This window comes from Nothobranchius furzeri, chromosome 2 (genome assembly GCF_043380555.1).
Source record: "Nothobranchius furzeri strain GRZ-AD chromosome 2, NfurGRZ-RIMD1, whole genome shotgun sequence".
NCBI classification, from domain to species: Eukaryota; Metazoa; Chordata; class Actinopteri; order Cyprinodontiformes; family Nothobranchiidae; genus Nothobranchius; species Nothobranchius furzeri.
The window spans coordinates 16,122,109-16,136,700 of record NC_091742.1 but is presented as its reverse complement, the minus strand read 5'-3'; the positions used below and the strand labels follow the sequence as shown (position 1 = coordinate 16,136,700).

Below are 14,592 nucleotides of genomic sequence, written 5' to 3'. Positions count from 1 at the left end.
GAAGGACCCGGTTCTGTTTGTGTTGACGTGTGTTTAGTAGCAGGTTGTGATGATGGAGCCTGTTGTGTTTGTGTGAAAGTGTTTTATTTTATTTTATTTTGTACCATGTCCTGTCTGGCTGTGAAGCAAACAGAATTGATGTCTGAATGCTGGTAATTATTCTTACAGATTTACTCTCAGGTGGAGCATCAAAGCGTCTGCTTTTAATGTCACGCCTGATACCTAAAACTTTATTGTTGTTGTTTTTGAATGCTTTGTAATTCCGACCAGACACGAGTCAGAGGTGAAAGAGAAAGGAAAAGACAAAAGGTGGGGAGAAGGGGGGAAGGGGGGGGGGTTCCAAAAAAATAAATAACAATTAACAAGTCTGCTTCTAGACCTGCAGAAAGAGAAAGAATAGAAGAAAAAAATGGGACACACAACAATACAACAGGAGCAAGCTATCACTGCGTCAACCTGATGGTGAAATAAAAAATCAACATTGTTTAACTGAACAATCACACGATAATAAATCATAGTGCATGTAGTGGCAGCAACAGCCTTAAGACATGTGTTGAATGTGCCCAAGTCCATACTTTGAGAGCACCATGTGAGCACCTGTGTGTGTACACGCGCTTGTTTATGTAAGGTTTATCTATAGGAGCATCCAATAGAGTGTGTGAGGGACCACAGATCTGCCCCCCAAAGATGCGCAGGAGACGGGTGGAGCTCCATGTCCCAGAGATCCAGGCGCTGCCCCAGAACACAGGAACCCCAAGGAGACTGCAACCAGAAAGGCCCCCGCCCCCCTCGAGAGGCACAGAGGGTCGTCCCAGGGGCCCACAACTAGCAGCCGGCAGAGCCCCTGGAGATCTCAGCGGCAAGCCCACAGGCCCGCCCGCAGCCTCCCACCCCCTAGCCGGCCGAGCCTGGGACCCAGCGACCCGGGACCCAGAGGCGACCACCCCCGCCGGGGACCCAGCAGAGCCCAGGGAACCAGACCCCACCAGGCAGCCACCAGGATTGACCAGGCAGGCGCCAAAGATCTTAAACCCCCTGACCTGGGAGCTACAAACACTCAGGCAGAGCAAGGCACCACACCCCACACCAGGTGTGGCAGGGAGAGGGGAGACGAAGATCTATATCATAAAAAGAAGTCCCAGGAGAAGAAAGGAGTCAAAGGCCCCACCTGACATATACAGTCATACACAAACACAGTCACACACTCCCTACCTCATGCTCACACATACACATACAACCAAAGACTTACAAAAATGCACGCCGGACACCCACTCATGCTCCCCATACACACCCTATTAACTCTGGTCCCGGTACTGCTGCACATTGGGTACAACCATCACCGGTTACCAGAGTTTGACCCTTTCTGCTGGGGTGCTGATGAGCAGGCTCCCCCGCCCAACGCTGAGCACAGCAACCCACCACCCCAGACCCCAACCAGAGGGCCAGATCTCCCTCCTAGCCTCCAACCCCAGGAAGCCAAGCGACAACAGAGGTGTGCCAAGACCCCTAGTCTCCCTCCGCCTGCTCCAATATAGTGTTGTGTGTTCATGAGGTGTATTCCATGGCTGTGGTGAGCAGGCAGTTCGGGCATTGTCTGGCCTATGCCAGCTGATGCCACCACACAACCCCATTTGCACCCACAGCCCTCGGTGTCTAAGTGCAGTTTAAAATTGGAAGTGGGCACCGGCACTCGGGAGGAGGCTGAGAAATCCCCCTGCCAAGTGCCGTTGAATGTGCTCACTCCCAAGGCCCTAAGTGTGTGTTTGAGTGGAATGTCATCAGTGGAAGTGTATAAGGTGCAAATAAAATTGGGGGGCAGGTTGCCACAGGAATGTGGAAATGGAGTTCATACCCGCACTCCCTGACTTGTCCACCCCCCAAGGTCCTATGTGCATGTTTGTGTGATGATGTGAGGGAGTAGGAGGAGAAAAATAAGCGGGGATGGGGAGGAATGGCTGGTTGGGCTTAGCCCTCCAGGGAGCCAGCTCCCCCACTGGCCCCGATAGGCACCTCCATTGTCAAATTGCCACCCAGGGCATGGAGACCCCAGCCCATCCTGCCAGGGCCCAAAGCAGCAGCATCACAGAGCCTCACAGAGTCCGAGGGCACCAACCCAGCCCCACCACAGCAGAATATCTACTAAACGAGCAGGAATCCAGGTGAGGATAGGACTTCTCATAAAACGTGGTTTATCTAGTAAACATTGGCATGATCTTCTGGCTTCTTGTCCTTTGTTTGGCGACTTGAGCGCCACTTCTGCATTCCCGCCAGGCTGCGTTGTGGCGCGGTTTCTCTGTCCAAGTTTTTTAAAGTCGGTTTATCCTCATTCCTCAGTGGTTTCTCCTCCTGTTCCCTCCATAAGTGGTTTTTATAAACACCGTGGATCTAACCCTGCTAATTTACATACACTAACTCCAGCTTTTTCTGTAGTTTCTGATTCCTCCACCTCACTCAGCATGGCTCTATTAAATACCTGCTTTGTTAGCAATAAGTCCTTCCTACTCAATGATTTAATTCTCTCTATAAACCAGGGTCTCTAATGACCTTCTGACTCACAGTGATGCAGGGGACTGTTCTGTTCTGGTCCTGCTGGACCTGACTGCAGCCTTTGACACTGTTGACCATCACCTGCTACTGGAGAGGCTGAGAGACTGGGTAGGCCTATCAGGATCTGCTCTGGAGTGGTTCTCCTCTTATCTTTCTGAGCGCTCCTTCTCTGTGGCCGTCTCCAAGTTTAGGTCCTCCACCACCTCCCTTACCCATGGTGTCCCACAAGGTTCTGTGCTGGGGCCTCTGCTCTTCCTCCTCTATCTGCTTCCTCTTCAGCACATCCTGAGCTCGTTCAAAGGAATCTCCTACCATCTTTATGCAGATGACATCCAACTGTACATCTCCTTTAAGCCCCATGAGATGTCTAAGCTGCAGCTGTTGCACACCTGCTTAGACTCTATCAAAGCCTGGATGGCTGGGAGCTTTCTACAGCTGAATGAAGATAAGACTGAGATCCTCATCTGTGCCCCAGACAAGCTGGTTCCCAAAGTCAGAGACTCTTGGTCAGCTTGCTTCTCACAGCAAACCTTCCGTCAGGAATCTTGGCGTGACCTTTGACCCAGCTCTCACCCTGGATTCTCATGTCATGCTAATGGCTAGCCTCTCCGATGCTAACGCCAGCCTATCCATGCTAATGGTCCGTCAAGGAGGTAGGAAATCCAGCTAGTGACCAGCCTAGGCATGCTAATGGCTAGCCTCTCCAATGCTAATACCAGCCCATCCAGGCTAACGCTAGCCTAGCCATGCTAATAGACAGCAGAGGGAGTGTTTGAACCAGTCAATGACCAACCGAGGGCTGCTAGTCCCTAGTGTATCTAGTAATAACGCCGGTAAAGGTACTATTCCTCAGTAAGCAGCGCCAGCGTCTCAGTTACCAGTACCAGCTTATCATTAATCAGATCAGTAGTTTGCTTCAGAATTTATGTAGCCTCCTGCTGCTGGGCAGTAGTCTTAATTTTGGCCCCCATACCGCGCCATAAAAACTCACTTGTTCAAGCTGACTTTTGTATGACCTTCTTCATCACTCTTTATTCTGCGCTCCCCACCTATTCCACCTTCCTCAGGATCCACTGATTTCCCTCTTTTCACTCTCTCTTAACATTTTTTAATCACAATTGTCTATTTCTTGCTCATTTTAAATATATTTAACCATTTTCTAAATTCTTTTTTATATTTTTACATTTTTTGTTTTTGTGAAGTGCCTCGTGATTTTTATCTTGAGAGGCGCTATAGAAATTATATTTTCTTCTTCTTCCCTTTCTCTCTCTAACCTTCCTGCAATCTTTTCTCAGTCTTCCAGAAAAACTGTTTCTTATATTTCCTTCTTTCTAACTAATCAGCCAAAGGGATCTATCAAACGCAAGAAAAGCTTAATAGGCACTGCGCTCCTGCAGCAATGAGTTGAAATCACCGGGGCACAGATTATGAACTCAGCTGAGGCAAAACACGTCAGAAAAGTACATAAAGTACTGAGAATATGGGCTGATATGAACGATCGCAGGTGAATTATTTTATTTTGGTGGAGTGATTTTGTGAATGTTACAGCGGCCGTGCGTAGGACGCAGATGGAGCATTTGAGCTGTTACCGCTGCGTCCTCTCTGCTCATAGAATGCCCGCAAAGCTGAGTTCATAAATGACGTCATATATGTGGATACTGGATCTTTTTTTGGGCTTCCCGCAATTTTAATTTTTAAGAAACCTACATCTTGATTCTGGGTTTAAAAATGCATTATAATTACCGCGTTACTGACAATTGTACCGAGTAAATATTACCATTTTCTTTCCCTGTAATGCCTTACATTACCATATTACAGCAAAAAAAAACAATGCATTACAGTAATTAATTACTTTTGTACTGCGTTACTCCCAACACAGGCAGGGACCTTTCAGGTTAGATAGAAGTTTGGTTTAATTTCAAATAATAAAAGTAATTGGCTGTAAGAAGAGAAAACAGCAGAAAGAAACAGGAAGATAATCTGGATTAAACTCTAACCCACAAACACACAGGAGGAATCAACCATCTACCTGGAAGCCAAACACTCCCAGATTTCTCCAGAAAAAGATTTTTAATGGATTAGCCAGTGAGCATATTCCAGAATAAGGATTAGTATCTCACATATGTAACTTTTATTGTCTATGGAGTCCTTCTAATGCAGGAATGTGACGCTCTGGCATTGGAAGGATCAAGTCAAAACAAATGAAATGGAAAAAGGAGGATCTCCTTATGGATCGATGTAGCACAAATGCATGGAGGTGCTCTTCATATCCCGAGTCACTGACGGTCTGCTCCCACGTGGATTATGGGAAGTTCCATCTCTCTGACCTGCCAGGGACCACAGATGTAAACTGGCATATTTACATTCATATGTTCATGAAAATGCGTCGTTCCTTTTAACCAAACGAGTAACTAAAAAAGGATCATTTATATATCAAGATTTTCAAAAAGACCCACAGATAGACTTTAGGATTATTTACATCTAACCCCTCCCCCAGACTTTTGTGTGTGTGTGTGTGTGTGTGTGTGTGTGTGTGTGTGCATGCGTGCGTGCGTGCGTGCGTGCGTGCGTGTGTGTGTGTGTGTGTGTGCGTGCAGCAGGTTTATCTAGGGTAAACAGCTGCTGAACTTTGACCTTCAGTCAGAACCACCTGGATGTTTCTTCAACAGCCCTCAGCAGGACAAGCAGCAGCATTCTGAAGAACCTCTGGAGAACCCGATCATGGCTGAGAGGAGGAGGACGGAGACGACAGAGGCAGATCCGGACTTCCTGCAGTTTAACGATCTCTGCTGTGAGTCTGTTGGAGGAAAGGTGAGACACACAAATACCTGAACTCCTTAAGTGAACACCTCAGACTTCTGATTGTTACGGCACATCTGGATCTCTAATGGATGAAGACAGATACTTTAATCATGTGACAAAAGGAGTCATTTCATTTCTTTCCCTCTTTGTTAACGTTTGAACTCCTCAAATCAATAATTAACTCTTCATAAAGGCGACTGACCTCTTTTCATGTTTAAGTCGGAAACTTTTCTAAAATATACAAAAAAGCAAAAGAAACAAAAAAGTCTATTAAAGTTTTTAAAAAATCAAGTTATAAACAAAAAGTCCTTAAAATCATTTTAATTAGTTCAGAACATTGTTGATGAATATGATTTTACTTTGTTTTTGTTCCTCTGTGTTTAAAATGTATTTGTTTTCAGGTGGTTTTTGCGACAGATGAGTGGTTTGCACCTGCGTCCAACCTGCTGAAGGTATGACCAGAATATTAAACGCTTCTACTAAAAACAGCTTTAGATCAGGTTCAGCCTTTAAACAGAAACAGTGGAAGATAATCTGGGCCCGTTCCAGATTGAGATTAAACTTTAAAACACGTCAAACAGAAAAATCTGAATTTTTGTATCAGAGAGAAAAGAAACGATCTTCAGATCTGGTTTGATCATGATGTGTGTTTGACCCGTTGTGATGCAATTCTAGATTAATGCAGATTAATAATCTGTGCAACTGCTTCAGGTCATTTATAACAGTGCATCAATGTTCATCAGTAAATCACATTTGTAACTAAAGCAAAGGTTGGATGTGAAAAGTCCACATCAATGAACATGTTAGGAGCAGGATGAGGGAGTTCAGAAACAGCATGGGGGCAAATGTCCTCCAGGGACGGGGGGACTGTGGACTTGCCGTCCAGCGGGAGACACTCAGGGAAGGCCAGAGGGATCCTGTAGAATCCTGCTGGTTGATTTGATGTCTGCAAAGTGAGCTGAGAAGGTCTAAAATGAGCCAAAACAAACACTGTGTTTAGCACAGGTGGAGTTTTGGTGTAAACTACGATGAGATGGAACCCTGAAGTCCCACTGGTTGTATTTAGTACAACAATAACACCATTAGCCAGTACACTTCTGTTTTTATATGTCCAATGTCTGAACAGAGAGAGTCACCACAGTTCATCGCCTCGGCCTTCACCGAGTTTGGGAAGTGGATGGATGGATGGGAGACGCGGAGGAAGAGAATTCCAGGTTAGTGAGGAGCTCCAAGCTTTAAATCATAATGAGTTCTCTGATAATGCACGACTGGATGAGAAAAGGTCCTGGAGCTGTTTCAGAACTACAGAGAGCCTTCATCAGCTTCTTTTTCAGGGAAATTGATAGAATAACGAAAATTTTGTTTATTATTAGCAATAAAATGAAATAAAAATAACTTGTCACTGGTATAGAGCCCTGTGGGACTGCATGTAAACAAATGTAATGTTGTCCCAACATGTACAGGTCCTGACAGAAGAACTTTACTTTAAGGCTTTAAGTGCTGCTGGTAGCACTGGTGCCACATAGCAAGAAGGTTGCAGGTTCAAATCCCAGCTGTAGTCTTTTTGCGTGCAGTTAGTGTGCTCTCCCTGTGCATGTGTGGGTTGTAATCTGTAACTCCAGTTTTCTCCCACGGACCAAAAACATCACTGGAAAATGACCTCTACTTCATTCATTCGCTCACTGATGATGTTATTAGATACATCATAGCCACAGCTGCTCGAGGTCACACCAACAGAAGCCCAGCTCTCTCTGACCACCACCAGCAGGTACAAAAGGTCAAGTGTCTTATTCCAGATGGAGCCTGGGTCGAACCAGAAACCCGCTGGTAGTTTACACCACAGCAGTCCTTGAGATTCAAGCCAATGAGTCAATTTGTGAATATGAGACGACCATTAATAAAATAAAAAATTAGGCAAGGCAAGACCACCATCAAACGTCAGTCTCTGTAGTAATGATTTCCTCACCCTGGGATGTTTCCCTCCCCACACAAACGACATAACTAGCTGGTCCAACTTTTTGAAAAAAGCTTTAGGTAAAAATATGGGAATACTCTGAAACAAAAATACGACTTAAAGAATTTATGGGGAAACATTCACTTTTAAGAAGATTTATTTTGTAACCTGACAGAGTGCCGAACTTGTTTAATAAAGACACAATTGATGGTATGCTAGATAAGGGATCCGAAACATACAAAAGCAGGTCATCTGCATACAAAGACAATTTTAAGTAAAGGCCAGACCGGGAAATACCATGAAAATGAGGAAGGGCCTTGCTTTAAAGCTATAGATAGGGGTTCAATTACAATAACAAAGAGTAGGGGGGACAGGGGCCAACCCTGTCTCGTGCCGCATGACAGTGAGAAGTAATCAGAGGAAACACCATTTGTATAGACGCTGGCTTGGGGTGCCTTATACAAAAGTCGAATCGATGAAATTAATCTGTCCTTGAAACCAAATCTTTGTAAGACTGCAAAGAGAAAGCTCCACTCTACACGATCGAAAGCTTTTTCAGCATCAAGTGAGATAACTACTTCTGGATCAGTGGTCGAGTGTTGGGAAAGAATGACATTCAAAAGCGTGCAAACATTAAAGAACAGCTGGCGGCCTTTAATAAAGCCATTATGTTCATCTAAAATAATGGTAGGAAGAACCTTTTCAAGGCGAATTGCTAAAATTTTAGCCAGGACTTTAACATCCACATTGAGCAGTGAAATAGGCCTATATGAGGTGCAAGACGTAGGATCTTTACCCTTCTTTAAGAGAACCGTAATTAGTGCTTGAGACAATGTAGGGGGCAATAGACCACGATCAAAAGATTCGTTATACATTGAAAGAAGTAGTGGGGCTAACTTGTCTATGAACACCGAGTCATCAGCAGCAGATTCAGATTCATATAGGGAGGAATAATACTTCTTAAATATCTCATTTACTTCCTTTGAATCAGAGACCAAGTTGACTGCTGCATCTTTAATTTGAGAGATTAATCGAGAAGAGGCCTGACATTTTAACTGATGAGCCAAAAGCCTTCTGGGCTTATCACCATGTTCATAATAAGTCGCACGCGCACGAAGTAAAAGGCGTTCAGCATCTGCCGTAGAAAGTAAATCAAATTCGGTCTGCAAGTCAAGCCGACTTTTATGTAAATCAGGAGTGGGACTAGCTACAACCTGTCTATCTATGTCACAAATTAGTGTAGTCAACGTTTGAAGTTTGGCTTTGTGGTTTTTAATAGAATGGGCAGAAAAAGAAATTATTTGCCCACGCATATATGCTTTAAGAGATTCCCAAAGCAATGACCTCGTAACAGTATCACTGTCGTTAAACACCATAAATTCATCAATTGTGGATTTGATAAAGGTAACAAATCCCTCATCCGAAAGCAACAAAGAGTTAAATCTCCAGGGTGAGGAAAAATAGGACTGGGCTATGAGCTTGATGTCAACGCTAAGTGGTGCGTGATCGGAAATGACAATTGGATGACATGTAGATGACAGTACTTTTGGAATAAGGGAGCCGTCCACAAAAAAATAATCAATACGTGAAAAGGACTGATGTACCTGAGAAAAGAAAGAGTATGCTCTGGTAGTTGGGTTAGAAAACCTCCGGGAATCTACAAAACCATTCTGAAACATAAACTCTGAAATAGACTTGGACATAGAGGATTGGGTCAGGGTCCGAGGATTCGAGCGATCTAAGGCAGAATCAATAACACAGTTCAAGTCCCCACCCAATATTAAAAGATGAGTATCAAGGGAAGGGAGACTACACAGAAGTGCATCTGTAAAACCTGGATCATCAAAATTCGGTGCATATACATTGACTAAGAGGACAGGTACATTGAACATGGTACCTACAACAACCAAATATCTCCCATTTTTGTCAGCTTTAATCTCAGAAGCTGTAAACTGTACCCTTCTGTTTATTAAGATCGCCACCCCCTGGCTTTTGAATTAAACCTTGAGTGGAAAGTATGTCCCACCCATGGACACCTGAGCCTAAGATGATCCCCATTTCGCAAATGGGTCTCTTGCAAAAACATTACTCCTTAGACGTTTAAGATGTGAAAATATTTTAGATCTTTTAATTGGGCTATTCATACATTTGACAGTCCAAGTTAAAAATCTAATACCACTAATGCCTAAGGATGGACCTGAAGTGCTGATCATTGCAGAAAGATAAAAAAGAAAATACTCATTTCTTCACCCCCCAAAAAAGAGCAAATGGGGAAAAAAAACACTCACACAGACACACATACCAAAACCACAACAACAGAAGTACAGCTTCAGAACAACAACAACAAAAAAAAAAGTCAAACACACCCTCCCGCCTCCCCCCCACACAGCAGAAGCCCCCATCCCCAAACGATGGAGACGGCAGTGCACGCTCCCACCCGGAGCAATCTGAACAAAAATGCTCCAGACTACGAAAGGAACCGTGTCAAACTAAAGCTCCAACAGAGTCATTTCTCAATAGATCAAAAGGCACAAATAAAGTAGAAAATAACACAATTATATTTTACTATTATCCAAGTAAAACAAAACAAGTGTTTGGCAGAGTAACAAACTTAACTTACCACCATGACGTTTGGATTTGGATCATTCGCTATTTCAAAGAACAAACAAAATAAACATTGTCCTGCTACGTTTTTATCCCATGGTTATTGTCTTAATATATTCCTTGGCCTCTTCTGGCGAGACGAAGTCGCGCTGCATTCCTTGGTAAGTGATCCGTAGCCTTGCCAGATAGAGGATCCCAAATCGGACTCCCTGAATGCCGCGAAGTTGGCGACGGACCTCATTGAAAGCCGCACGGGCCAGCCCAGTCTTAGCGGTGTGATCGGGGAACACAAAGATTGTCATATTATTTATCTGTACCCTCTGCAGCTCCCTGGCCTTCTGGAGAATCCTAGCACAGTCCGCATAATAGTGCAGCTTCACCACCACAGTGCGGGAACGTTCACCGGTGTTAGGTTTGGGGGCCAAAGTTCGGTGGGCTCTGTCCACAAGCGGCTCCTTCCCAAGCTGACATGCCTCCATCAGCAGCACGGACACATCTGTAGCAGACAGGATGTTCTCCTCTGACACACCAACAATGCGTATATTATTGCGGCGAGAACTGGACTCCAAATCCTCGCATTTATTCTCCAAATTGGCCAATTCCTTCGACATCGCATCCACTTTGGCTTGGAGGTGGACAATATCATCCGTGCATGTAGAGAGAGACTGCTCCATCTCCGTAACTGTACTTCGGAGGCCAACGAAATCCTGCCGTATGGCCGTTATGTCTGAGGAAAGGTCTGTCTTTAGTTGCTGTATGTCAGACCTGAGAGATGTGAGATTCTCAGCAAATGCTGCTGTCAGTTCCTTTTTAAACAGTGTTGACATTTCTTCACGAAGTTCAAAGAGCAGTTCAGCCTTCGTGAACTTCTCCGTATCGACGAGCAGCTTATCGGGCGACCCAGGCAGTGGCGAAGTATTACTACGAGGCGGGGATGCAGTGCTAGCAGCAGGCCGCAAGTTCGGCTGAGAGGTGTTTGCGCTCTTATTAACCTTACGCAACATTCTAAACGCAAAATGCAAAAACAGTCTTGTCTCGGAACTACACAAAACAGCTGATATATTTAAAAAAAACGTCAAAATGTGCCTGGAAATACTCAATAATAACAAGACTCTGCAGGAGCTGTGTTTGGTGCGACCTACGCCATGTTCACATAAACAGGAAGTCCGTGCGAACTCCTAACCACCGTTGCCCCACATGCACGTTGGTTACTCTGGATAAAGCATCTGATAAATGAACATAAACCCGAGAATACAACGGAGTGGTTTTCTAAAGTACAAGCATGAAGTCAAGTCCACGTTGTGGAGCTTCAGCAGATTTGAGATAAAAGTGAAGGTTAAGGCAGGTCATCGCTCTGTTAACTGACCCAAGACCAAACTGTCTACGTGAACATGTCTCGTTGTTTATCTATGAAAAGGTCACGACTGGTGCATCATCCAGCTGGGCGTGCCCGGCCGGATCTTTGGGTTTGATGTGGACACGTCTTTCTTTACTGGAAACCACTCGCCTCATGTCTCCATCCAAGCTGGCTGTCTCGGTACGACCTGTCCTCTCATCTTCCTCAACACCTCCTTCTCTCCCTTGAACCTTTAATCTCAGAGTCTCTTTATTTTTATTTCCTGTATTAGAAAACCTTTTCAGTGTAGATTCATGAAAATGTGAAACTCTTGTTTCTGATCAGGACCGCTGTCCACCTTCACCCCAGGGGAGGACAGGACTGGTATGGCAGCCACTGAGGGTCAGATGGCTGCTGTCGCCAAGGTAACTAAAACAACAAGCTTGTCACCATGGTAACCAATGACCTCTGCTTCTCTGATATAAAGGACTAACTTGAGCCAATGTGCAGCCTGACTGACAGACTGACATGTGACTGTTCTGTGATTGACAGCTGGGCTCGGAGGCGTGGCCTGAGTTGGTGGGCGTGTCACAACTGAGGCCCGGATATTCAGACTGTTGTCACAACTACTTCAAGGTCAACTTCAACGGGAGAGTCACTCACCTGCGGCTCAACATGTACCCAGGTAAAGGATCCTAAACAGCAGCAGTGGGATTTGAACCTGAACCCTGAACCAGAATGCACAAAAGCTGCTCTAATCCACACCGACAAGCCACGGACATTCAGGATGAAGGTGTAGAGACGCTGTTGGATAGAGCTGAATACATTTGTGTCTTCAGACGGAGGCATCGCCAGACTTCGCGTGTACGGTGTCGGGCTGAGGGATTGGTCATCAGTTCCCACCAATCAGCAGGTTGACCTTGTGGCTCTAACCAATGGGGGAGTCTGTCTCGGATACAGCGACGGCCACTTTGGACATCCACGCAACATGATTGGTTGAGATCAACTCAAAAACTTTTGGCTCATGTTTTTATGTATTTTGGATTTGTGAATAGTGTTATTTTAACCAGTTGGCTAGTTAAACCAGCCCTGGAACGCTGCTCTGTTTCTGAATGTGGGTAAACTGGTGGTTCTTGTTGAGTTCGCAGGAATCGGACAAGCTGCCAACATGGCTGATGGGTGGGAAACGGCCCGCAGACTGGACCGACCCAAAGAGCTGAAGGTTAGGGTTACAGCATTATTGACAAAGACCTAAAGAAGGACCACAACAGGTCCACGTGTGGCTGAGGGAAGTTTCCAGACTTCTGTTGGCGTTTCTCCTGGAATCCTTTTCATCATCTTTCATCATCCTCTTTCACGTTGAATTTCTTTCACAGTTTTCATTGGTTCACTCTATCCCTTGTTTTACCCATCTGTCCTGTACTAGAATGTTTCACCTTTATTTGTAATTTGTATTTAGTATTTTAATTTGCTTTTATTTTTGAATTGCTTTTATTTTTGACTTATTCACTATATTTGTACTTCTACTGTACCATGTGCAGCGCCTTGGGCTTCCTGACAGGGTTGCGGAAGGCGCTTTATAAATAAAGCTTTGATTGATTGATTGATCATGTTCAGTAGAGCTTTAGGAGATGGACAGCAGCTGCTAATAAATGTCTGACTGTTGTTTTTCCATACAGACAGATCATCAGGGTATCCTGCAGGTTCCCGGCTGGGAGTGGGCTGTATTCCGTCTCGGTCATCCTGGAATAATCAGCAGCATCGAGGTTGACACAAACCATTTCAAAGGTAAGAAGACATATCAGCAGCTTCTCTTCTCTAAAAGGTACCTAACCTTACAGTATTTTCATTCAGGTAACTTCCCAGACTCCTGCCGGATCGAGGCGTGCCTCTTGAGTCCTGAAGAGGAGTCCCAGTGCATCACAACCAGGTGGAATTCTGGGAAATGGAAGCTCCTTCTCCCTCCTCAGAAGGTTGGTGTTAACCTTGGAACTGATCGTTTTATCAGCATCATGATGAGTTTCCTCTCCGTCGTCCTCCTGCAGCTCCGATCACATCGCAGGCATTGCTACGCTACATCAGACCTGATTCTAGATCAGCCGGTCAGTCATGTCCGCTTCATCATCGCTCCCGACGGGGGAGTCAGTCGTCTACGTCTGTGGGGCCGACCCACATCTGCTGCTCCAGCCAATCAGAGAAACCCACTATCCAAACTGTGACGCCTCCGAGCTTGTCCAGCAGCATCAAACCAATCAGACAAACTAAAGTATCGTGGAATCTGGTCCTTCGAGAACCTGCAGGAATATTAAATGTGTGTGCATAAAAAGCAGGGGACTCCTGTTTAAAGTGCTGCAGAATATATATGCTGGAATAAAAAATCTGAAGCCCATAACAAATAACAAATGATAGATTTGGAATTCTGTCACAATTTTGTCCTTTTCAAAAACTGCTTCTGTGAAGAAAATGTGTGTAAATTTATACATCAAACATGTCATTTATTCAGGAATATTGTTCTATGAGTTTTGGTAGCGGTCAACATTATGGAGCTCTACAGCACAGGTAGACTTCCCAGCCCCGCCCCCTCTGAAGCAGACGTAGGCTTCCCAGCCCCGTCCCATCTGGAGCACAGGTAGACTTCCCAGCCCCGCCCCCTCTGGAGCACAGGTAGACTTCCCAGCCCCACCCCCTCTGGAGCGCAGGTAGACTTCCCAGCCCCGCCCCTCTGGAGCTTTTACAGTACAGGTAGACTTTCCAGTCTAAAGAGTGATTTGGACTTTCCATGACTGAACTGGCGTTCTCATTTATTTGATGGTGCTTACCTGCCAGCTGATGATGTCACTCACTGATCCAAGTAAACTTTGGTATTTGAGTCTTCTTCTGAGCCTGAACGCCATAGGACTGATGCTGTCCTCTTAGGTCCACTCAGAGTCCAGAGTCCAGCTCCCACTGGGTTCCACTACCTCACTGCTGTTTTTACCTCCTCATGTCTCCATCAGACCCAGTGGAACCATCAACGTTCTCCCGTGGGACTATCAGAGCTTCGGTCCTAGTTTTCACCAGCAGCTGCTTGTTGGAGGCTTCCTGTCAGGGAGGGTGGGGACACAAGTGGAGCGTTATGAGTCACTGGCAGCAGTTTAAACATTTAGTTTCTTTACTGTTGCTCATTTTATAAATGAAAACGCATTTTGTCTTGGCTCACAGACCCTCCCGATAGGAAGGGATGTGCCGCTGAGTTAAAACATGCTGCCCAAACATCTGGTGGAAAGCCTAAGTATGAACATTCAGTTCAAACCACAGGCCCGTTATCTGTGTAACATTCTTGTTTACATCACACAAAGACCAGTCTGAA

General features: G+C 45.2%; 1 protein-coding gene and 1 long non-coding RNA gene across 2 annotated transcripts; one reads left to right on the top strand and one right to left on the bottom strand.

Annotated features, from left to right (window-relative positions):
• Positions 1–4,663: 4,663 nt before the first annotated feature.
• Positions 4,664–5,320, bottom strand: LOC139063287 (uncharacterized). The gene is made up of 2 exons (XR_011516641.1): positions 5,198–5,320; positions 4,664–4,874 (listed from the first exon to the last, which is right to left on the bottom strand). It is a non-coding gene; the product is annotated as an uncharacterized lncRNA (long non-coding RNA).
• On the top strand, positions 5,160–13,646 carry allc (allantoicase). The gene is made up of 11 exons (XM_015947877.3): positions 5,160–5,358; positions 5,751–5,801; positions 6,476–6,563; positions 11,325–11,444; positions 11,589–11,668; positions 11,796–11,928; positions 12,083–12,238; positions 12,392–12,465; positions 12,923–13,031; positions 13,098–13,216; positions 13,289–13,646. The coding sequence occupies exons 1-11, from the start codon at positions 5,269–5,271 to the stop codon at positions 13,460–13,462; spliced, it is 1,194 nt and encodes a 397-aa protein (XP_015803363.3). The 5' UTR covers positions 5,160–5,268; the 3' UTR covers positions 13,463–13,646.
• Positions 13,647–14,592: the final 946 nt, after the last annotated feature.

Bases quoted from the DNA above. Each gene is read 5' to 3' on its own strand.
- allc (XM_015947877.3), top strand. From the start codon at position 5,269: ATGGCTGAGAGGAGGAGGACGGAGACGACAGAGGCAGATCCGGACTTC. The intron at 11,669-11,795 runs GTAACTAAAACA...TGTGATTGACAG, and splicing joins AGATGGCTGCTGTCGCCAAG to CTGGGCTCGGAGGCGTGGCC. The intron at 11,929-12,082 runs GTAAAGGATCCT...TTGTGTCTTCAG, and splicing joins GCGGCTCAACATGTACCCAG to ACGGAGGCATCGCCAGACTT.